Source organism: Pelodiscus sinensis, chromosome 19 (genome assembly GCF_049634645.1).
Source record: "Pelodiscus sinensis isolate JC-2024 chromosome 19, ASM4963464v1, whole genome shotgun sequence".
Taxonomy (NCBI): Eukaryota; Metazoa; Chordata; order Testudines; family Trionychidae; genus Pelodiscus; species Pelodiscus sinensis.
The window spans coordinates 18,577,916-18,602,405 of NC_134729.1; the positions used below are offsets into that span (position 1 = coordinate 18,577,916).

The 24,490-nt window shown below is 41.3% G+C and overlaps 1 protein-coding gene across 20 annotated transcripts in view; it reads right to left on the minus strand.

The window, feature by feature from the left end:
• GATAD2A (GATA zinc finger domain containing 2A) overlaps positions 1 to 24,490 on the minus strand; it is a 120,874-nt gene that overhangs the window by 32,839 nt on the left and 63,545 nt on the right. For 13 of the 20 annotated variants that reach the window (XM_075902814.1, XM_075902815.1, XM_075902806.1 and 10 more), the window contains one exon: positions 7,858 to 8,129. In XM_075902814.1, the coding sequence (XP_075758929.1) occupies positions 7,858 to 8,120 (263 nt within the window). In that variant the 5' untranslated portion in view covers positions 8,121 to 8,129. Of the gene's footprint in view, positions 1 to 7,857; positions 8,130 to 8,553; positions 8,938 to 14,128; positions 14,272 to 24,490 lie in introns of those variants that run through there. The other 7 variants (XM_075902809.1, XM_075902810.1, XM_075902811.1 and 4 more) reach the window with 2 other exon arrangements.

Below are 24,490 nucleotides of genomic sequence, written 5' to 3' on the forward strand. Positions count from 1 at the left end.
ATAAATGTTGTATTGAACCTCTGAGGTATCATAGTAGGCTCCTGCTTTGTCGCCATACTAAATGCTTTCAGCATTATAACTTATTTAGTTGCAAAGTTCTGTGAAGTGCTAAGATATCCATAAATTTATCATTAGTCATAAAGTTACTATAAATAGGCTTTACCTGGAAGTATGTATATGCAGTTTCAGAACTTTTTCCCATTCCCAAATAAACACTATCAGCTAGCAAGGACAATGATCTGTATTGGAAATATAACCTACAAATGGGGCATCCCATATCATAGCAGATTATTTCTCTAGAATTACCAGAGTTAATGTGTGACCTGAGCAGGTCAGTAGAGCCCTGTAAGTCTACGGACAAGGGTGCAGATATCCATGGCTCATTTTTGAGGATACAGATGTGGAAACTTGTAGAGTCCTGCGCTGATACATATCAGTATGAAGTTTAGTTTGAGCAGATCCCAGAATTAGCTCAATTTTCTCTCACCGCTTGGGGAACAGGGCTTGGTTTTCACAAGGAAGTAAGTGTGCTAAATCCATCACTGACTGGCACGGCAACGTGGAGCAACATCCTCTGTAAAAAGGATCCTTGCTAGCTATGACGGGGTTCTCATGGAAGGCATAAGAAAAAAAAAAAAAATCAGGTAGCAGTCAGATGCACAGGCTGCTAATGTTTGTATCAAGCCGCAGCATATACATTCACTGAATTTCAGGGAATGGGAGGGGTCCACACGCACGAAGAGCCTTCCCTGTCTATAGTCTTTCACATTAGCTGGCTTCTCTCTCAACTACATGGAAGAATATTTTTTCCACTGCCTGAAATTTGGGGGAAGGGACAGAACTCCTCTTGCACACAGCAGGACAGGATTTAGCCCTGGGTCTTTTGGTTAAATTCTGTATTCTTTACAGAAAGGGTTTTCAAGCCTCTTTGTAGGCTATGCCCCCTGGCATAAAAATTGCTCATTTTATAAGTCTACATGGTCTTATTCAGGGATGTAACTACAGAGTGAAGGATTTAGCAGGGCTCACTGAGAATCTGAGGGTGCTTTTAAACAGACTGTCTTAAAGCATTTTGTTGTTCCCCTGTTGAGGTTTGTAGAAGTGTTTCTTGCACAGGAGTAGGTGGGGCCAAAAACAATATAAAATTGGGATAAGGTGAGCAAGTTACACTTGGAAGGGAGTGCCAAACTGACTATACACAACATGCTACTGAGGCCGTTAAAGTATGCAAACAGGAACACAGCAAAATATTGCTTTTCTTTCTAACTTCAAGCTAAAGTAATTAATTATTTGTAACTACTATAGGGAAAAACATTTCACAGACATGTGGTTTACAAGCAGTAGCATCTTTTAAATCAAGAGCAACACCATATACTTGAGTTACACACAGTTGATGTTCTGTAGTCCAGATGAAGCCATACTTCAGAGGGACACTTCTAGTTCCCTTGCCTAAATGTTACAATTCTGTTCAGGAAAGTGCACTTATTGTTTTTGGTTGAATGCTGGCTCAAATGATATTGAAAAAATCTGGTAAGTTATTGTTGAATTCGGGGAGGCGGGGGGGGGGGGGGAGAGAACTTTACGGCAACCACACAGTGCACCACAAAATATACAAGGTGCTGTTAAAAAGCGACTAATTACTATTGAATATTATGTTCATCTCTGAAGAGTTGACTTAAGCCAAACATTGTTCCCAGCCACTAATGCTTATTTGCCTAAACAAACATTTCTAAAATTACTATAAAACATAATAACATTTCTAAAATTGCAGTTTTGCAACATCCACAGTAGAATGCCATGTGTGACTATCAAAAGTGCAAAGACACAAGTCACTTTCCTCAGGTTTAGTCTCTGAGGGTATGTTTACACTAGCCCCCTAGTTCGAACTAGGAAGGCTAATGTAAGCATTCAAAGTTGCGAATGAAGCCCGGGATTTAAATATCCCAGGCTTCATTTGCATCTTCCCAGGCGCCGCCATTTTTAAATGTCCCTTAGTCCGAACTCTGTGCCCGCGGCTACACGCGGCATGGAGTAGGTTGTTCAAATTAGGATCTCTAATTCGAACAACCTACTCCGTGCCGCATGTAGCCGCGGGCACGGAGTTCGGACTAAGGGACATTTAAAAATGGCGGCGCCTGGGAAGATTCAAATGAAGCCCGGGATATTTAAATCCCGGGCTTCATTCGCAACTTCGAATGCTTACATTAGCCTCCTTAGTTCAAACTAGGGGGCTAGTGTAGACAAGCCTTAAGTCAGGCATAACTATGCAAGCTAAACAGAGCTAGATACAGTACTGCAAAACACATCTTCCCCCACCATATTGCGTTGGCCTTATGTGATATCACAAACATACACCACCACCAGACTCTTTTGTTGAGCACATTTTGTGATGCCTAAAAGGAAATTAAATATTATATATTTTAAAGCATTTATGTGTTTGATCAAGAACTCCTCCTAAACCATAAAAGCTAGGACCACTCAATTTATTATAGAGATTCCTCTGATCATAACTGAAAGCAAGGTCAGGGTTTGGTTGGGCCAGGAGAACGGGATGTGCCTCGAATAAGATTGCTTTTCATAATCCAAATGGGGGGGGAGGGGGGGGAGAGACACAAAAATCACCAAAATTGACACAACTGAGCAAATGTTGAAAAAGAGTGAACCAAAATGAGCCAGAAAACTAGGATGAACCTGGAACAGGACTGCTTCTCAATAAATCTTACAGAAAAGAAAACTGAGAATTTGGAGTAGCGCTTTGTTTTGGCACAGATAAATGAACGCTTAAGGTTTGAAAACTAGAAGACAGTGTTATTGGAAAGCAAATTAACTATATCCCCTTTTTGTTAAAGCCTAGCAAACTATAAGAGTATTGGGATGAAGAAACAAAACTTCACGGAATTCCTATTTAAAAAAAAAAAGTACTAAAAATAGACCAGTTTTACAATCCTTTTAAGAAATTCAAAAAATAAAAACATTGTACTTCAAAAATACAATAATTTAAATAAAGCATGTACATTTTCCTTTTTTTTATCCCCGCCCGCCCCAAAAAAGAGCAGAACAAAAAAATACCCCACCAAACTTCATTAAGTTAAGGACCCAAGTAATGCAGGGCAAACATGCTACTAAATAAATAAAATGATTAAGATTCGAGTAAAAATACTTTTAAAATTTTAATTCAGTGGTGTCTTCACGTTCTGATTTCAAATCTTAAAAGCCAATAGATTATCCATTCATTCTTTCTGAAAAAATCAATCAATCAATCTGCTACTGGTCAGGTAAAACTAAAGATCCTGGGGAAAAAAATACATCTTCAGTTAAATAACTTCCAAAGCTTACTTTGTAAAATACAGTGTTTGAGCTTCTAAGTGTGAATTTACCAAAGCAGAAAGTTTTTGACAGTGCAGCAAAACAATCACTTTAAGAAATAGTTCATTTAACCTCCTCTCAAAACGCAAATATTTGAAGGGATGCAAATCTTATAGAAGCTGTATTATGGGCACGTGTACACAATTGGAATTATAGGAAAAATTATGGAAAGTTGAGCCCCAAATTAAGAGTCCTGATTTGAAACTTTAAGAATCTTTCACCAAAGTACCATACAGTTACTTACAAAAATGACTTTAAAGAATAGGCAAGGGATCAAAACATATGCACTGAAATCATGCATTTTCAGATCAGCTGTTGGACCTGCCAAGGTGTAAAGATTCTGTGCACGCCCAGGTATGGTCTTGATTGTTACCTACATGCTCTACATCACATCTTGAAAGATTAAAAAACGATCATCTATTTTGGATAGAGGGGAATATGTAGCAGGAACGCTAGTTGTAAAAATCTTCAGAATCATTCAGATTCATCTTCTGTAGGTAAGAAGCTCCAATATTTTGCTCCTCCACTTAAAGAGCAGAGTCAAAACAATATACATCATAACCTGTGTTATCTGTAACTTGGTCATCTAGGACCAGATTTAAAAATCAGTTGACTTCAGTGGGAAAAACTCTCATCAAAACCTCAGTGGGTTTTAGATTATGGCTCCAACACAGCCAGACATTCTTATACAGGAAACCTTCCCTCACATTCAGAAAACAGAAGCAAAAATCCTACTGCCATTTACGGTGGTAAATATACTATATAATGGGGGAAATGTCTCCGTTTATTTAAGTAGGGTTTTTATGTATATAATTAAGTAACAGAAGCTCTCTCAGAAGCTGAACATAGAGTCTTCCCTTTAGTCTAGTTTGTACAGATTTTTCCACATCAAAGGGGGAACAAAGACACTTACAAAATATTGGAAAGTGTATTTATAAAAGGACAATTTTTTGTGGCTTTAAAGTGATTTGCCTAGATTTACACAGTTACAGAGCCAAGAACAGAACTCACACTTTCCAATTTATAGCCTTGTGGTTAAACCACTAGTCTGTGCTTACCCCTTTAAGAGAACTGAACACATACTATGCTAGTGAGCAGGTAGGGATAATGCAACAAATGTGTCACTACTTTCTGAAAATGTTTACCATTTTTAGCACTTGGCACAGCCACCTCTTCTCATTCTTTGAGAAACAGAAGAAATTCCCTTACAGGGAAGCCATCTGACTAGTACCCTCTTCCTAAAGGATAGGCTATGTCTACACTGGCATGATTTTGCGCAAATACTTTTAATGCAAGAGTCTTTGCATTAAAAGTATTTGCTCAAGAGAGTGTCTACACTGGAATGTGCTTTTGCGCAAAAGCATCTGTGCCAGCGTAGACACTCTCTTGCGCAAGAAAGCTCCGATGGCCATTTTAAACATCGGGCTTTCTTGCGCAAGAAATTGATGTTGCCTGTCTACACTGGCCTCTTGCGCAAGAGGACTTATCCCTGAGCAGGAGCGTCAGAGTATTTGCGCAAGCAGCACTGATTTTATACATTAGAACATCAGTGTTTTTGCGCAAGTACTCATGGCCTGTGTAGACAGGTGGCAAGATTTTGCGCAAAAGCAGCTGCTTTTGCATAAAATCTTGCCAATGTAGACATAGCCATAGTGTATGAAGTTGTGTTGTTGACTTTCAATCAGACATACAAGTATAGCCTAAGTATCACCTTGAGCAAGTCCTGAAGATGCCCCCTTTACTTGTGAGTTTATGGACAAAGCAGAACATGTCAAAGAATCTCAGTCAATGCAAGCTACTAGACCAAAACTAGTATTTGGGACAGTGCTTAAAAAGTAAAATTTGGACAAATACATTGTTGTAAGCAGCAGATAGTTTCTCACTTAAACATCAGGAGCAGAGGACACCTGAATAATTCATAGACTAGTCACAATTATGGAGTACTGGCATATCATTTTTTCCTATAGTATTTTGTGCCCCACTAGAATTTGAACAGGAATTTCAAGTTTCTGTTCCAACATGTGAAACAAGTTAATAATTGGTACTTCTAGAGCACCTTTCACGAAAGGAATATATTATAATTTAACTCCCTTTTTCAGATAGCTGACTATGTTTGTGTTTAGTTTCCCTGTCAGCAGCAGTGCTAGGCACAGGAGTCATTCTAGTCACCAAAAACTAGACCACATTTCACCCTAAAAAATGAATACTATTGGGCTGTGTCTACATTGGCACCCCTTTCCGGAAAAGTTTTGGCACATAATGAACCCAAGACAGACAGCATACAGAATAGAGTGAATACCTAATTTAATTCTTATTTCATAGGATGTGTGAAGAATTACATTAAAGGGGCCTGTTTTCGAAAAGTGCCACACACTTACCTTTTGCAAAACCTGTGAGCTTTAAAGGACTCAGATCAGTTTCTTAAAAAAAGGCACCCAAAACCATTAGTAGTAGGGCTAGCACGGGACTTTAAAAAAAAAAAAAAATCCAACAGCAATTAATCTTATTGCTAAACACCGCCACCATTTAAATATTTTTGGATGTTTTCTTCAAATATATTGATTTCAATTACAAAACAAAAAATAAAGTGAGCACTGAACATTTACTTTGGATGACAAATATTTGCATTGTAAAACCCCCCCAAAAGAAATAGCATTGGGTGAATTGAAATGCAAGTACTGTAGTGCAATAACTTACAAATGCAGAATTATGTACAAAAACTGCATTAAAGATAAAACAATGTAAAACTTCAGAGCCTACAAGTCCACTTAGTCCTACTTTTTGCTCTGCCAATTGCTCAGACAAACAAACAAGTTTGGTTACAATGCTGCCCACTTCTTATTTTTCAACTTCACCTGAAAGTGAAAGCAGGTGTACACATCATTGCTGTAGCCAGCATCACAAGATACTTAAAGCCAGGTGCGCTAAAGATTCATATCCCTTTTACATGCTTCAATAGCCATTCCAAAAGACAGGTGTCCATGGTGATGACATGTTTTGATTAATAATGATCCAAAGCAGAGCAGACTGATGCACATTCATTTTCATCATTTGAGTCAGATGCCACCCAGGTTGGATTTTCTTTATTGATGGTGGTTCAGGTTCTGTAGTTCTGGCATTGGAGTGTTGCTTTTAAGACTTCTGAAAGCATGCTCCATACCTCGTCCCACTCAGATTTTGGATAGCACTTTCTTAAAACCGTGGGTCAAGTTCTGTCACTATCTTTAGAAATCTCACATTGGTACCTGCATAGCAGGTTTGATAGAAGATAAAAAAAAGTGTTCTTAAAACAAACATGTCCTGGCTCATCATCTGAGACTGCTAGAACATGAAATATATGGCAGAATGCAGGCAAAATAGGAGACATACTGAACTCCTTGGCAGAATGGTCACAAAATTGAATTAACACTTTTGTTTTTAAACGAGCATCAGCAGCATGGAAGCATGTCCTCTGGAACGATGGCCGAAACATGGAATGATGGCCGAAACACGAAAGGGTATATAAACGTTTAGCATATCTGGCACACAAATACCTTGCAATGCCGGCTACAAAAGTGCCATGCAAACACCTGTTCTCACTCTCAAAGGACACAGTAAATAAGAAGCACACAGCAGTATCTCCTGTAAATGTATCTTCTGTAAATGTAAACAAAACTTGTGTTTTAGTAATTGGCTGAACAAGAAGTAGGACAGAGTGGATGTGTAGGCTATATAACAAAGTAAAACTATAACACTCCACTCCAGAACAAAAACAAAAAGCTACATTTGTAAGTTATACTTTCACAATACAGATAATGCACTATAGTGCTTGTATGAGGTAAAATGAAAAATACTATTTCTTTTGTAATTTTTACAGTGCAAATATAGGTCAAACAAATATAAAGTGAGCAGTGTACCTTTGGTACTTGATGTACTAGAAACTGATAATTTGAAAATGTAGAAAATCCAAAATATTCAATTTCAATTTGTATTCTATTAACAGTGCAATTAATCACAATTTGAGTTAATTGCATCAACAGCAGTTAATCGATAGCCCTAATTAGTAACTTTTTCATCAGCTTTTTCTCATAATAGGTCTGAAGACATGGCAGTAAGATGCATCTAAACAACTTCCATTTTTTTATAGTCACAAAGATAAGGGATAGTTTACCTACATCATCCACATGATTGTGAGCACAAGAAGCCCTTCATACATAGGCATAAGGAGTCAGCACTCCATTCATGGTTTGCATCCATTCCTTCACTCAAGGTCATATTCCCCCATTCAGTATTCACCTTTTACAGCACCTGACAATGGCAATGCTCATGAGTAGAGCCTCAAAAAAAGTCACCATGGTTGGTAATGAGAGGAATGCTAAATGGAAACACAAATCAACCCGATTCAGAGGTTGAGTAGTACTTACTCTTGCAGTCATTCCATAGACTATAAAGCCCAGAGATCTCTTCCGAGTGATACTGAAGTTAGACAGCAGTTTCTAGGTAGCCACTCACCTTTTTGAGGTACTCATGTCAACAGGTTCATCACTTGTCTGCACCTCCACTTTAATGGTTGCTTTTACCTCCCCTCCTTTTAATAATCCTTGGACTTTTCCAGCTCCAGGGTCAGTCTTTATTTTAATGTCACCTTCAGTCTTTATATCTGTTCCCAACAATCCTTTCTCCATTTTAATTTTTTTACTGTCCACATCGTTTTGAGTTATTTCTCGTTCTAGTGCCCGCTTCTGACTTCGTGTCCTGCATGCTTCCTCTGTCATTGTGAATCTCTGGAGAAAAAAGGGGAGGGGGGGGAGAAAGAGAAATTAGTAAAATACATCGAGAAAAATAAAGTCAACTGTTATTCAACAAGGCCAAGATAGGGTGGCTGCTGCAAGAGAAGAAATCGTGAAAGAGCAACAAGTATGGGAGTGAGTTTACTCACCCTATCCTTAGGATAGATTTTAGTTTGAAGTTACTATGGATTTACGCACTTTAGATGTTTTAAACAACTATAGCTTTTTGGAGCTTACATTTTGGAGTATCATGTAACAAAATGCAGAAGATTATACAGACATGCAATTGAAACAAAAAGTTTGGATGTCTACCAAAAAAAGGGGAAGCATTTCTTTTTCCTCACATGCAAATAAGTCCTCTTAAAAAAAAAATCTGGGATTAGTTTTTGGAGAATTTCAACCATTAATGTCTTAGCACCTGTATATGATTGCAAATTTCAGGAGTTGGACATTGTGGGGACTACCACGCCCTGAGTGAAGAGAATCTCCTCCGTATTTCCTTATAGTTTGCTATTAGAGATTAAGACACTGCCATTGTAATATTCAAGTTGATATTTTCTTCCCTCTTAATGAATGAGCCAGGCTTTTCCACTCGCTGCACAGGAAGTGCTTAACTCCTATGGGATCACAGTTAACTCCTTATATGCCAAAGTCATAGAAACTTTTGCTTTTGGCGAGCTTTGGCATTTCAGTCTGCCACTTCACAGTACCTGCAGACACACATCTGATAAAAAAGCTGAGTCAGTTTTTGATCCCATGACATCACTGGGCTCCACATGACCCTTCCCAGGATTCAGTCGGAGAGACAAAGCACTTTCTAGAAAACCAGTCTGAACCGGTTCCAGACAACAAGCTGAAGTGTTGTTAACCCTCCGAGAGACACGACACAGCAGCAGCAGCAACAGCAACGTGTCTGCAAGACTGCTGCTGACATTCCAAAACACAAGTCTGGGAGAGCATCACTGCTCTTAAAGGGACAGTTCCTTTAATTTCACATTAAAGCTCACCCTATTCCTTCAGGGAAGCACAGCATTCATTTATTTTAAAAGCAATTTAAAAAAGCATAGTTCTTAAAAGTAGCTTAATTTCTTATAGATTAAATTTAACACAAGCTCAATAATTGAAAAAAGTCAACAACAGAATTTAAGCTTAATTTTTTTTCCCTAGTGTGCCTGGAAGAGAGGGACAGTGGAGTAGCAGTAATGTACAATTTATTTCCTGTTCTAGTTTACACCTCTAGCTCCCATTAAGTTACAGTCCTGTATCTACAGCATGTCAGGTTGTCATTTCAGACAGCTCTACAGGAAATTCTATGCAAGCACACAGACTCACAAGTTTCTTTACACACTTGTTTGGAAACTTAACCAAGACACCCATTAATATTAACCCACACCAGATAGTTCACAATAAGAGAACATTTACAACTAAAATCTTGAAGAACAATGTGCTCTGAAAAAGGAGACAGGTGGGTTAATATTGGTTTTCACAGAAGTGAGGGCAGAGCGCCAGGTGCTGTCAAGATTTTCTACATAGCTTAGCCAGTACACCTCCATTCTGACATGCAGCAACCCCTGCTATTCCAATTCTGGGCCTCTGCATATAATTCTTCCAAAGCACCTTAGTTCTTGCCTGCTGCATCCTTACTGCTCCACTCTAAGGCTATGTCTACACTCGCGGCTTCTTGCGTAAGTAATATGCAAATGAGGCTAAGCATGGAATATTGCCGAGCCTTGTTTGCATACCTAATGAGCCACCATTTTTTTCAGACTAGGCTCTTGTGCAAGAAGGAGTGTCTACACTGCCCCTTCTTGCGCAAGAAAAACCCTCTTGCGCAACGCTGTCCTTCCTGAAAAGTAATAGGTGTAACAGCGTTGTGCAAGAGTTTTTCCTGTGCAAGAAGGGGCAGTGCAGACACTCCTTGCGCAAGAACCTCTTCTGAAAAAAAAAGGTGGCTCATTAGGTATGCAAACAAGGCTCGTCAATATTCCACGCTTAGCCTCATTTGCATATTACTTATGCAAGAAGCCGTGAGTGTAGACATAGCCTAAATTAGTGACGTGACAGCCAAATGGGTGATTACTGGGTCCAGTTAACAGATAAGTGGTAGGGACTGGAGCAGCTCCCAACCTGCTGTGGGCAGGAGGCTGTTCCAGCACTGCAGGGAGCTTGCCACAGACAGGGGCTGCTCTAACATCAGGAGCAGTCATTGCCCATGGCAGGGCTAGGTGCCCCAAAGATAGGGGCTGCTCCTGCAGAGAGCCTGGGCACCCCACAGGCAGGGGTTGCTCCAGCATCTGGAGCAGCCTCTGTCCATGGGGAGCCTGACCCGCTGTGGACAGGGGCTGCTTTGGTGGGGACTGGGAGCCAGTGACAGCCCCAGCTCAGAACTGGTGACGGGAGCCCTCTAGGCTGGAGTCTGTCCAGCAGGGCTAGAAAGGTCCCCTGGCCTGATCCCATTTAATTGGTCAACTGATTAACGGAGATTTTACATCCCTACTCTAAATAACCTATGAACAAATCTTTATCATTAATGAGAAAGCAAAACAAATTTGAACCCAAGCCTTAAGAAAGAAGGCCACTCTACTAATCCAATATGTTGTCTAGTCTGCTTATCCTAGATTTTTTGTTTTTAGTGTAACAATGCTGACTTCCTTGGTCAGTATTTTAAAACTAGTGTACGTTCTACTAGCTACCTGCATGATAAATTAGTACGGCTGGTGTTTATTTACAAGTTCTTATTCTGTAGTCCAGCAAAACTAGAAGTGCTGCAGAGCTTGTGTGTCACATAACTATAAACCCCTCTTGCCAGTGAAGCAGGGATGACTCCAAAAGTAATTTAGACACTATTTTTGGTGCAAGTGTGTTTTAAATTCTGGGAGGAATATAAAGCAAAGAAAGCAAATGAAGGAGTGGAAGACAGGTTTCGTGACTCTGAATGCCAAATTAAGACACCCTCCCACTTTATAGAAATGAAGAGAAAGTTAAGTCTTCAGCAGATCCAGTCATGCCTTATGCTCTAATAAAATGCTAAGGCAAAGCATTTAGTAGTTAGAGTAGCAATGGACAACCTACACTTGCAAGTGGGCACAAGACTGTTGTAACCAAGACTCTCTCGGGATAGGGTAGTTTTGCTAACAGTGCTTGCATACCTAGAATTTGCAGGGTGGGCTGACTGAACCATGGCGGCGCTTTGATTGAACATAGCCACACTTTGATTGGATGCAGGAGGAGCACATCTCTCAATCAATGTAGATACAACCAGATATGCTCTAATCCCACAGAGACAAACACCTAACAGGATCTTAATCAGGCTAACTTAAATACCCACTTGGGGAAGTGAAAACACAGATTGACAGAGCCAGACAAGTACCCAGGCATCAGCTATTTCAAGACAGGCCCAACAAAAAACAGAACAGAACACCAACAGTCACCACCTATGGCCCTCCAACTTAAACCCCGCCAGTACATCATTAACAATCTACAACCTATCCTGGAAAACGATCCCTCGCTTTCACAAGTCTTGGGAGACAGGCCAACCCTTGCCTATAGAAAACCCCCTAACCTGCAGCACATTTTTTCCAGCCTCAAACACTCTCTCAGGAACCTACCCCAGCAATAAACTCCATTGCCAACTCTGTCCACACCACTATACAAGCGACATCATCACAGGACCTAACCACATAAGCCACCACATCAGAGGCTCATACAACTGCACATCCTCTAATGTGATAGAGGGACATTGCCGGCACTACCATGTATATTGGCCAAACTGGACAGTTTCTACAACAAAGAATTAATGGACAAAAATCAGATACTTGAAATGGTAACACACCAAAGCCTGTTGGGCAGCATTTTAACCTGCCTGGGCACTCATTAATGGATGTAAAAGTAACCATTCTTTTGCAAAGTAATTTCAGGAATCAACTACAGAAACTGTGGAACTGGCCTTCATATGCAAATTTGACAGCTTCACGCAGGGACTGAACAAAGACACTAACTAGATGGGCCATTATATTCGACACCCAAATGACAAACAGCCCACTCTATTACCATCATTTAGCATGGACACTAATTGACAGGGTTTCCCCCCCAACCCCCCTTTCTCCTCCCCATCTTCCCTCTTCTTCTGCTTTAAATGTTGGGATTTCAGTACCATTCTGTGCCTCTTACTCCTCCCATCTGAAGTAGAAGATTGTGCTCATGATACTATATAATATTATTCGTCTTTAAGGTGTTCCAGGACCACTTGTTTGTAAGTCAAAATAGTGTGCAATCAACATGCATCTTACTTCACATGCTCTTGCTTTATAGGGGTAGGTCTCCACTGCCACCCTAGTTCGAACTAGGGTGGCTAATGTAGGCATTCGAACTTGCAAATGAAGCCTGGGATTTAAATATTCCGGGCTTCATTTGCATGTTCCCGGGCGCCGCCATTTTTAAATGCTTTGTAGTTTGAACCACCTGCCCACGGCTACACGCAGCACGGACTAGGTAGTTTGAATTCAAGTTCCTAATCTGAACTACCGTTATTCCTTCTGCAAGGAGGTTTACGCAGACGGACACACAAATGAGATCACTCAGTGAAAACAGCCTAACTTCCTTCAGGCCTCTCAAAAACCCTCAAATATTTACTAATTGAGACTAGCTTTCCCCGGCATGTAAACAGGCCTAAATCCTTAACTTCTGACAAATTAAAGCGTTCTGAAAAATTAATTATTTTTATTTTATTAAACACCCCTCTTTTGAAAAGGAAGAAGCAGTCACAAGCATGCAGTGGAGGAAACTGGACACCAAAAGCCTAGTTCATAGATAAATGAACACCTGGCAGCTTCCTTAGTCTTCACTGGAATTTTTAGTACTCAGCCCCACTGAAAAGTCAGACCGTATATTATGCGAAGTGTACTCCAAAATTTTCACTATTTCAGTTTTCATCTTCTCCAGTTACATGATATGGATAGTGATTTCCCCAGTCCTAAGGGTTAGATACATTAAAAACTAATGGAGTCACCAGAAGTGCCAGATTGTTGGTCTAACTCTCCGGAATGTAATAGATTTACACCATTAAAATGTATTTTGAAAGATAGAAGGGGAAAACTAGGATTACCCAGAAGAGCTTCGCTCTCTCGCACATACGCACATTACAGGTTTGCTCAGAGCAATCCAAGGCTCCATTTAACTTTCCAAAAAGCTGTGTTAGTCTGTAACTTTAAAAACAAATAGTCCTGTGGCACCTTAGAGGCTAACAAAAATATTTCTATATTATCATGAGCTTTTGTGGGTAAAACCCACTTCTTCAGATGAGAGGTCATTTTATTGGTGAAAGACAAAAAACTTTGGCACTTACAAAAAACTCTTCTTCAGCTATGAAGAGCTCCAAAGGTTGTGTGTGTGTGTGTGTGTGTGTGTGTGTGTGTGTGTGTGTGTGTAACAAACCTAGTCCAACAATAGAGTTTACCTCATCATCCACCTTGTGTAATGTGCTAGGTCCACCGTAGACACAAAAACAGAAATTAAAAGAAAAAGGTCTTTTGGATTAGGAATCTGTTTATACTAGCAGGTCACATGCCATGCATATCTACATAAGAATGGCCATACTAGGTCAGAGCAAAGGCCCATCAAGCCCAGTATCCTGTCTGCCAACAGCGGCCAATGCCAGGCGTCCCAGAGAGAGTGAACCGAACAGGTAATGATCAAGCAATCTCTTTCCTGCCATCCATCTCTACCCTCTGTCAAACAGACGCTAGAGACACCATTCCTTACCCATACTGGCTAATAAATTAATGGAGGTGAAGTCCATTAATGGCTATCTAGTTCTCTTTTAAACCCTGTTATAATCCTAGCCTTCACAACCTCCTCAGGCAAGGAGGTTGGCACCACTAGTGTTCCCATTGGCAGAAACAGCAACAGAAAGGTTTCCTGGAACTTGTCAAAAGTTCTTCCCTAATCCTCTTTCATTCTAAAAAAATCAAAAAGAGCGAAAACACAAGACAAACCTGGTTTGATTCAGCCAGTGTCTTTTCCAACATGAGGTGCATGAGAGATTCCTATCACATAATGCCCAGAACGCCTCCCACTTGCAAAGATGACAAAGGATTGCGAGATCCTGGAACAATTATTCGCTCGCTTTCTTTTGCCACTGTAGGGAAAAGTGATAGAACAGAAAAAAAGGTAAGTTCCAGTTTAAGACTTAGGAAATTTGTGCTTGTTGCCCCAGGTATGCAGTCCAGCCAGAAATAACCAGCTTTCCAGTGACAACAGGGTACGTATACTAAATTCTTGAAAGACTTGAACCAAACAAGCATGTGTCTGATTCAAGGAGATGGGGAAAGAAACCAGAACTTCTGTTTTATTTCAAGATGTATTCCAATATGAAAATAAAAAAGATCGCCTAATCAACAATGCTATGATCACACCATTCTATACATCTGCTTCCCTAACTGGGAAGTTGGTGCTGGCCAGGTTCCCTAGTGATCTCCCCAAGTAGCAGACAAAGAAAGCAACCCACACCACCACCTCATGCCCCACATAACCCAACCCACACACTGGTAATGTGCCAGCCCACTTTATGGAAGATTTCCAGAATCACGTGAGTTGTGAATAAGACCAACCCCACTCTGACCAAAATCTTTGGAGCATATAACAAATATCAGTAAAGTCACATCTACTCTATAACTTGCAGTTGAATCACAGTCAGGATCACCTGTCAGAGGCTCCAAGATCTACTGATAGATTCTAATCTACTGGTTGGTGACCACTGATCTCCTATATATTTTGAGTTAGTTTGTGTGCCTGTCTGTTCAAGATCTCCTAAATCGGGGGTAGGGAACCTTTTTGGCTCAGGGGCCAATGACCTACAGAAACAAAACAAAAACAAAAAGAGGGGGGGGGGGCGAGAAACAAATTTTCACTAATGTGGCCCCCGAATGAAAAGGAGAAAGACATTCCCCTCACACAGAGCCTGGGGGAGGGAGGGAGAGAGAGATAAAAAGAGGCTCCCAGGCTAGTAGATTGTGTGTGCTGCAGGGTGGGGCTGGGGGAGAGCCCTGAGCCTTGGGGGCTGGATCCAGGCATGCTGGGGGCCACATATGGCCCCTGGGCCTTAGGTTCTCTACCTTTTCTGTAAATGGTAAGACCTAGGACCAAATTCAGTATACATCTTCCTCTTAAATCAAGGTAAGCATTTGGTTGTGCCAGGAAAACGGTATGCAAGTGGAATGGGATTGCGTTTCTCAAAACCATACAGAAAAGAGAGAGAATCACAAGGTAGGTAGAAGCAGCTGGGTAGCTGGGCGCCAACCCGTCCTCCTGCACCAGGACTGCCTCAGTCCCAAGCCTCCCACACACCAGGCAACCTGAAGCTTCTTCCCAAGGGGAAGTGCTCAATGCGCTGCACTCCTCATTCTGACTACGGAGCACAGGAGGCAGACCAACCTGGACCTGCCCCAGCCAGAGGGCATGCACCCCTCTCCTGGCTGTGCCCGCTGGAGCCGCAGCAGAAGCCACGGTGAGGTGCTTCTTGCCTGGCGCCAAGCTATTGTGGGGAGAGGGATGGAGTAGTTCTCTCCCCAGCTCCACCCCAAAGCAATGATTTAATTGAAGAAAAAACCCACAAAGATTAACTGAGTTAAGGACCCGAGCAGTGATGGATGTATCCTGTAGTACTGCATAATTTTCATTTTATTTTTTAATCCTTTTTGGTGTCTGCCATCTTGGATAGAAGCTTGCAGCCCACTGAGCTCTTCTCTATTCTCAGGAACATTGCAAATACAGGACACACAATTCTTTGGCATTCATAGGCCTGCAGGAACAGCCATAACAATGTGGGACAAAGATTTCACCAAGGACAGTCTGCAGAGAAGACAATTCAAGATTGTTGAGGTTCCTGGAGCAGCTACAGATGGGTAAAGAGCCACTTCTGCCCCCCCCCAAAAAAAAGTGAGCACTGACTGGGTATTTCCCTGAAGCTATGAATTCTGTGGTGCTGTGTTTTATTATTATTATAATCACTATGAATTTCTGCAATATCTGTTATGATCTAGTAAAGATGGATGCTTTAATTATCCAAAAATAGAACTCAGTAGGAAAAACGTGCACCCCTTCCCCCCACAGGTAATGTTATACAATTTTTAACATAATTAAGAGGGATTAAAAAGGATGCAAACATTTATATCGGAGTACACAATATAGTTCATTGTGGCTACATATATAACGTCTGCTTCTGCAGGTCAGTGTATGTGAAGTGGTGGATTTCCTTGCTGTCCTCAAGTGTAGAATATGGATGGTCCCTTGATACTATATGGTATGTGGGAGAAGGGGAAATAAAGGACCATGGAGTTCTAAGGATGGAGAGAGTCTGGGAGTTTTAGATCTGTAGGTCAACCATGGTCTGCAGCATTTGAGTTTGCTGACTGACAAGACCCTTTATGACAATGTCTTGGTGTAATTCCCTCCTATTGTCTTGCTGGGACTCCTGGGCCTTTCCCCATTAGTCTTTCTTTGTGCTGTTGGTCATATTGGCCACTCAAGCCCCTAGCTCAGCAGTGTCCTGCAAGCTGTCCTGTATAGTCCAACTCTTTCAGGGTCAGGCATTCTTGAGCAGAGCGGGCACCCATCAAGCCAACCATTCCAGAAGCTGCTGATAAAAAGACACAGGTGTATCACTGGATGTATAGTTGCAGTGGAAAGAGAAACGTACTTACTAAACTCCCTTTTCATATTCCTGAAATGCTTACTGACACTTCAGCTTTGGGCCATCTCGGCCCACAACCAATCTCCAGCCCCAGCCGTGATGAGGGTGGACCTACCAAGATCAAGGGATGGTGTGTATTTTCTGTTGCAAGAAGCTGTAAGATTTCAGTCCCAATTGCAAGTATACAACTATAGGGCAGTGGCACTGAATATTAGCACTGTTTTCCACAGGCACTGATTATTTAGTGATCTATCATTCCTGAGGGTCACAAAGGCATGAAGAATACAGTTGTTACGGTCATCCTGAAGCTGCCTGAGCCTATATGCCACTAGTTTGTTTACTGCAATGGTGCTCTGTTGTGTTCAGCAGGCACCAAGGCAAAGTATCCTACTACAGAGGAAGAAATAAGGTAGTCATCGCTAGATTCTTTCAGGAGCATCATCCTTACCAGGTGATGCTTACTGGTTGTAGTTAACCAATGGCCCAGCTGGGCTGGAGCAGCCCCTGCCTGCCCCCGTTTATGTGGTTAACCGGATAAACGTAACAAAATAGATTAAATGGGATTTTCTCTCTCTACTGCAGTACCAACTCCATGAAAGATTAAGAGAGATTTCTCCAGAGGATAAGAACATACCTCTGGAGAAAAGGGGGAGGGGGGGAGAGAAGAGAGGTAGAGGGAGAGAGAGAAGGGGGCGGTTCTGCCAACCATGACACGCAGTTCCTCATAGGAGTGGCAGGTCTTCAGTGCCACACCAGATCTGTTGTGCTCCCTTGCCTTGTGGAATGCCTAGCAAAGTTCCTTTACTTTCACTTGGCTCTACTGCTGAGCCCAGTAACATCCCTTTGCCTACATTCCCTGTGCAATTTGCTCCAAGACATCTGTTTCTACAGCTGGTCTATGGGCCTGCCGAGAGAGGAGGCCAAGAGATCCAATACTTCCCAGGTCTATTCCAGGTGTGAGCACATCTAGTGTGTGGAGCTGCCCTTGTCAGTTTGGCAGTTGCCCACAAAGGAGAGCTGCTATATGGGATGGGCAATCAGGAAAAGGTATTACAAAAACATGTGTGGGTGGAATTAAACCGGGGGGCGGGGGGAGGGGGGGGGGACACTGGTCAGGGTTCTCAGGAGACGAGGCATTGTGGGACAGCTCCTGGAAGACTGTTAGGATTGACACAGGTCAAAGCATTGTCTGTACAGAGTTTGCACCATGGCTTTACCATTGGGGAAGTGGTTTTACTGTGTCACCGCAATGGAGTGCTTAGTTAGCCAGAGACTAATTTGAGCGCAAGGACATGTACACATAGGTTGATTGTAAGTAGCCCTGCACCAAGTTGTGATTGTCAACATTCGGGAACATTTTAACTTGCCCGGGCACTCACTAATGGATCTAAAAAGGGACTATAATCTTACAAAACAAACTTCAAAAACAAGATGGAGAGAGACACTGCAGAACTTGCCTTCATATGCAAATCTGACACATTTAACCAAGGTTTGAACAAAGCCATGAACTGGCTGGGCTGCTAAATTCAACCTTCAAATGGCATCAAAAAATCAAGTATTGGGGACTTACAGCCCATTTATTAGCCTCATTTAGCATGGACACTAACTGACAAGATTTTTTTCCAGCTCTTTCCCTCCCCATATCCCCTCTTTTTCTGCTATTTATTTGTACCTCTGACCCCTTGCTCCATTCATCTGAAGTGGGTTGATCCATGGAAGCTCATGACACTATTTTTTGTTACTTTCTACAGTGCTGCAGGATTTTTATTAAAGTTTTTACAGTTACAGACTAACACGGCTACCACTCAGACTTTTATTACTAACAGCAAGAATGGATAGCCACCCAGGGAGGTGAGAGCAACAATACACGATTATAGCAGATCAGTTTGTGCGCCAACTCCTAGAAAATGGCAGGGCACTCAACAACCCATCCATGATATAACTTAAGTGGTGTTGGAGCATTCCCCCCCCCCCCCCCCCAACGCAGTGGGCTGCTGAAAACCATCAAATACAAAAATTGTAAACCCTGTATATGATGGAACACTTCAAGCCAGAGTGCGTGTACCCCTAGATCCAGAACCTGTGGGCACTGAATGCACAATGATCAAAATTAATTCAAGAATTAATGTCCTCAAGACTGGCAAAGCTGCCAGCCTACATGACATGCATGCGGCACAAAGCAACACACTTAAGACCCAGCAATAAAGAACTGGGTACTCAAAATGGTTAACACATGTTCAGCAACATACAAATGACCCAAGAGCTGGCAACGAGCATGTGTCATGGCACTCCTGTTGCTACAGAAGGATGCAACCGAGCCAGTGAGCTTCAGGCCTATACCTCCAGATCACCTTTGCCAACTGGATGAGCACCTCATCCTAACCCAGTGTTTCTCAAAGTGGTCCACGAAACCACTTTTAGAAATGGCGAACCAGAGCCAAGGTGAACTGCAAGGCTCCATGGCTGCAGAACCGGTAAGTAAACACCCTGGACCAGCCAGTTACCAGGTGTCTCAAAGTGGTTTCGCGAACCACTTTGAGAAACACTGTCCTAACCTACCACTAAAACCTACCTCATTGAAAAGAACCTGATCCCAGAGCAAGCTGGATTCTGAACACCACATGGCTTGTCTGGGCAAGTGCTGTAGATCACTCAATACAAAGACGGCTTTGAAGATGGGTATGGCAACAGGTGCCAGGTGTTTGCTGAGCTATCACTAAAGACTCCTTGCTAAATACACACCACCATGAAGGACCACCACCTCTTCTGAATGATACAATAGCACCTAGAGAACAGATGTTTTTACATCCAAACGATGCAGAGCTGATGGTGGCAACAAAAAGACAAACTACCACAAAGGAGCATACTCTCACCAATACAACTGATCAGTGAACCAGTGTGGCCCAGCAAGTTTTATCTATGCAGACAATTTATGCTTCACTGCTACACTAAGTTAGCAGTATCTCAGCTCTATTACATCAAGAATCAACTGAGCACTGACCCAGCCAAAGCACAAATGACTATTCCAGATGATATTGCGTTGTCTATTGGCTTGTGAGTTCTGAATATGGAAGGGGGTAGCACTTGTCCACTGAGGGAATCCTGTCTCACAGTATAGTCAGGAAGCTTGCAAATTCAAACTAGGGAACCAACCCAGAAATATTCAGAGCCACCGCACTTGCACTTCACTATTCAATAGCCAAAATATGCACATGCAAGATGGGAAAGAACAGTTCATGCAGAGGATCTGGATCCCATTGTGAATGGCTGCTACCACTAAAATCACAGGCTAAAACCAACAAATGAGAACAGCCTTTACATGTAGGAGAGTGGTCACAAGCAAAACTGAATGATGATGACAGGTCAGAGATATCAGACAACTGCTACATGGCCACACCACAGAAGCTGGCCACTTATAAGGCATATGGTGAAGTATCCATGTCAAGTCAAACCATGAGTGTGGCAGAGCACCATACAGGCTGCAGAGGAGTATTTGATATAGGGATTTTGCTGTATTTCACAAACAAATTAGCGATGGAGTTAATAAAAGCCACCTCAAAATTACAGTAGGTTCAGTGCATAAGTTGTCATATGGTACACTGTGTCACTTTGTTCTTCAGACAACTGCAAAGCAATTTCCAATGCACCCTGAAGGTAGCTGAATGAGAAAAGATGTTGACTTATTCATCAACATCACTTTTAAGACTATTCTCCCCCCCCCCACCCCCATTGGGAAAAATAATTGGTTATAAATGGTCATTCATTGGACTGGTGTTCATAAGAATGAGGTCCTGGAATTCATACATAAGATTTCTCATCCCTTCTATATATAGCTTGGACACCAATGTGAAATTTTTGGAAGAAGATTTTGGATACTGTAATGCAAATGAACATAAAGCATTTTTAAAGGTTTCCCCCTACTGTTTAGGGCTCCCTCACTCCCCAGTATGAAGGAGTGGATTAAAATAAGAGAAATAAAAACTAAATTTGGGGCAAGCGACGAGGAGTCCTGTGGCACCTTATAGACTAACTGAAGTGTAGGAGCATAAGCTTTCGTGGGCAAAGACCCACTTCGTCAGATGCATGTCATCTGACGACATGCATCTGACGAAGTGGGTCTTTGCCCACGAAAGCTTATGCTCCTACACTTCAGTTAGTCTATAAGGTGCCACAGGACTCCTCGTCGCTTTTGCAGATTCAGACTAACACGGCTACCCCTCTGATAAATTTGGGGGGGCACACTACTCCATGATTAATCTGTCTAAACTTTGGTGGTGATAATTCTAGATACAGAAGGACTTGAGATCTACTGATCATTTGGAGTAAGATATTTTCCTGCCATAAGGGCGGGGACTGGACTTGATGACCTCTCGAGGTCCCTTCCAGTCCTAGTATTCTATGATTTTCGTTGACCAACACTACATTATTAATTAAGGAATTTCCAGTTGATATTCCTCCCCCTATTTTCATATTAGATTAAGATTTTCAGAATCTTCTAAACTAAAGCCATGAATTTGGGATGGCAGTATGAAAATGGGGGGGGGGGGAGGAATCTAATACCATATTTTATGCTGTAGTTGAAGACAGAAAAGAGATTATTTGGGGATAGGTGGCAGTTAGGGAAATAAAGTTTAAAATTAAAAAACAGCAGAAAACACACACTGCAAATGGATTTATCACTGTTGTTTCATAGTCTATGGGCAGCAGAGACTTGAACAAACCAGGTCCAGGAAAATAAGAAGCTAGTCTTCACATACAAGAGCACAAAGTATTTTGTATATTGCTGTTTGTATAAATTTCTATTCTTCGTAATTTTTATTGGCAACTATGACTGAAGGTAAGCATATTTGGTACTGTAGGAACAGTATGTAGCTGAAACTTCAGCTGTTCTCATGAGACATCTGTTGGGGACCTAAGCTCATTCACTCCTCTTCCCTTCTCCCCTCCCGGTTCTGCTTTTCTCTCAGTACTGATAGCCAGTTGATTTAACTTTAGTAAACTACTGTTCCACTTCCCATTGAATAACAATTTCTCTCTCCTTGTGTTCCTAAGATATCAGCTACTGGTGATTTTCAGACTAAAGAAACAACATGCTGATAATATACCCATGTGAGTGAACTGCAATTATCATCAAAACATACATTTTTGGGATCTCAGTACTGCATCAGATGTAGTGTATTTTACTCCCCTCCCCCCCCCCCCGCAACCCCTCTCATAAGCCAAGGACCACCCATGCAATTCTGTGAATTCCTGCATCTATCAGCACATCTGATTCCAAGCCATCATTATTAGTCAAGAAAAAGTCCAAGCCATATCACAGAATATTCTATAGAAAGCCTCTCTTATCTATTATATAAACATCACCTTTTGTTTAGAGTCTAAACCCCAGCTTATCAAACTGTGAACAGAGAATCTTCAGTTCAAAGTTAAGGCAGGCAGATTCTGGCAAAGCAAATGCTAGAATATTTCAAAGGAGAACATGTTACAAGTAGTGTTCTGTTATTATATATAGGCCATCTATAGAAGATTTTGAGGGATGCCTTTAAAAACTGTATGCTAAGGGGAAGACAAATTATATAGAATTTGTTAGCATTGACTGACAAAAAAAATATTTTTTTCCTTGGATGCACAAACCTTATTCCTAGGACTGTTTCAAGAAGGCTGGAAAAAAAGTTGCAGAAAAAGGAAGCAGGCAGGCCAAGCAATGTTTGAGTGAATCTCCCTAAGTGAAGATGTTCAAAGAATACTGCAGTCAGTCTATTTACTAAAAGTAGCTGGTAATTGATCAAAGTTAACTTATTGACTTATAGTGTTCCCATACACCACATCAGACTCAAAACCTGGAAGCTGCCTAGGCTTCCCTTGGAGTGCAGCTTTTGTAACCAAGAGCTTTGATGCTTTACCAGAAAGAATGCCCAGGGTCCCCACTTCATATCCCCACACACCTGGGCTGGCCTCACCATGAGGCCAGCTGAGGCAGCTGCCTCAGGTGCCAGACTGTGTGTGGGTGGGGGGGGGGGGGGGGGGAAGAGAGAGAAGGGCAGTGCCACTAGGACCCAGAGTGTAGATAATTGTGTCTGCTGCTGGTGCAGCAAGGGGGCATCATTTGAGCTCCCTGTCTCAAGTGCCAAAATGTTGTGGGCCGGCCCTGCCACCCACTTGAGGAAAAGAAGGGGTTAGGAAACATTGCATTGTTTCAACTTATTTTTAGCCTCTCAAAAAAAAAAAAAATCACTATTGTTTGCTTTTCTAATTCCCAGTGAAAGTAACTTCACAGAAATCCTTTCACATTAAGTTTAAAAAAAAGTGTGCCATGATCATTATCGGCTATGTTTAAAAAAAAAAAAAAAAACAAAAAAAACAAAAAAAAAAAAAACAAAGGCCAAGATGCTGTCCCTACAAGGCCTTCCTCAGTTTACTTTTAGTTACTGTTAAACTTTTTTAAAAACAGGAAAACAGATTTTTTTTTAAATAAATCAATCTAGGAATAGAACATTGGTCACTTTATGCCTGCGACTGGAGATGGATGGCAGTCAGGTAACTCAAAATCCTTTCTTTATTGCATCAATAATAAGAAAAGTAGCAACTAAAGAAAAGATCATTAGCCTTATGGCATGAAAGTGACTATGTCTAGCTTAAAAAACTAAAACAAAATATTAAAAATGTTTAAGTTTTCTGGTATTGTGACAAGCAAAAAAGAATGTCAGCTGGCCACGTGGCTACTTAAAACAAATCTTTAAAAAATTCAAGTCCCCGTTTTAAAGAACAAACTTAGCTTCTGAGGTGCATGTTTGACTGAGGCATTACAGCTCACAAAGGGTTAAGCCCTGCCATTTTGGTGCCATTCACTGATATGTCCATTAAGGGTGTTACATAACAAAATGGCAGACCTTAACCCTTTGTGTCCCATACTTTCACCATGCCTGAGTCAGAAATGAACACACCAGTCTCTTCAGGGAATCACCTTTTGGGTTATGAATTTGTATAGCTTTCAAGGAAAATAAGTGAGCTTGCTTAGGCTCATTAAATACCTATGATTAAAAGCAACAGAAAGCTTGCTTAGGAAGTTGTCATGCACACTTTATGCAAAAAATGCCAAGACTCAGCAATAAAAAAAAAAAAACTTTTAAAGTCACCATAACCTTGCTAGCAAGGTAAAAAGTAATCATGCAAGCAGAGCATTTATGATCTGCCATTAGATTTCAACTATTGCAGAAAGCATTACACCAATCCAACAAATTAGCTAAAGACAGACACACTGCTCTGCTTTAATGCTTTATACGGAAGAATTTTTTCAGTCTTAGGCTTTGCTACAGTAAACTCACTACTAATCCATTCATGCTATACCTTGCTTTATCCTATATTGTTAAAGCTGGCTTTATTTGCTTCCCAGTGATTAAGCAACATGATGTGGACTTAATATAAACATTGTGTCCACAACACAACTCACAATTCTTTTAGAAGATTGTTTATTATGATGAAGTAATTCAGCTGTCAAATTTAAACTTGACTAAAATTATTGTAGAACATCCCTTATGTATTTCTTCTCAAATCAACCTCAAAGCTTCAAACGTCTATACTTTGAATGGTAAAAGGACAAGAACATAGTTGAAAACTCATGCAGTAACAATACCAGTGTCTGTGGTCCAAACTGTATTACAGCTTG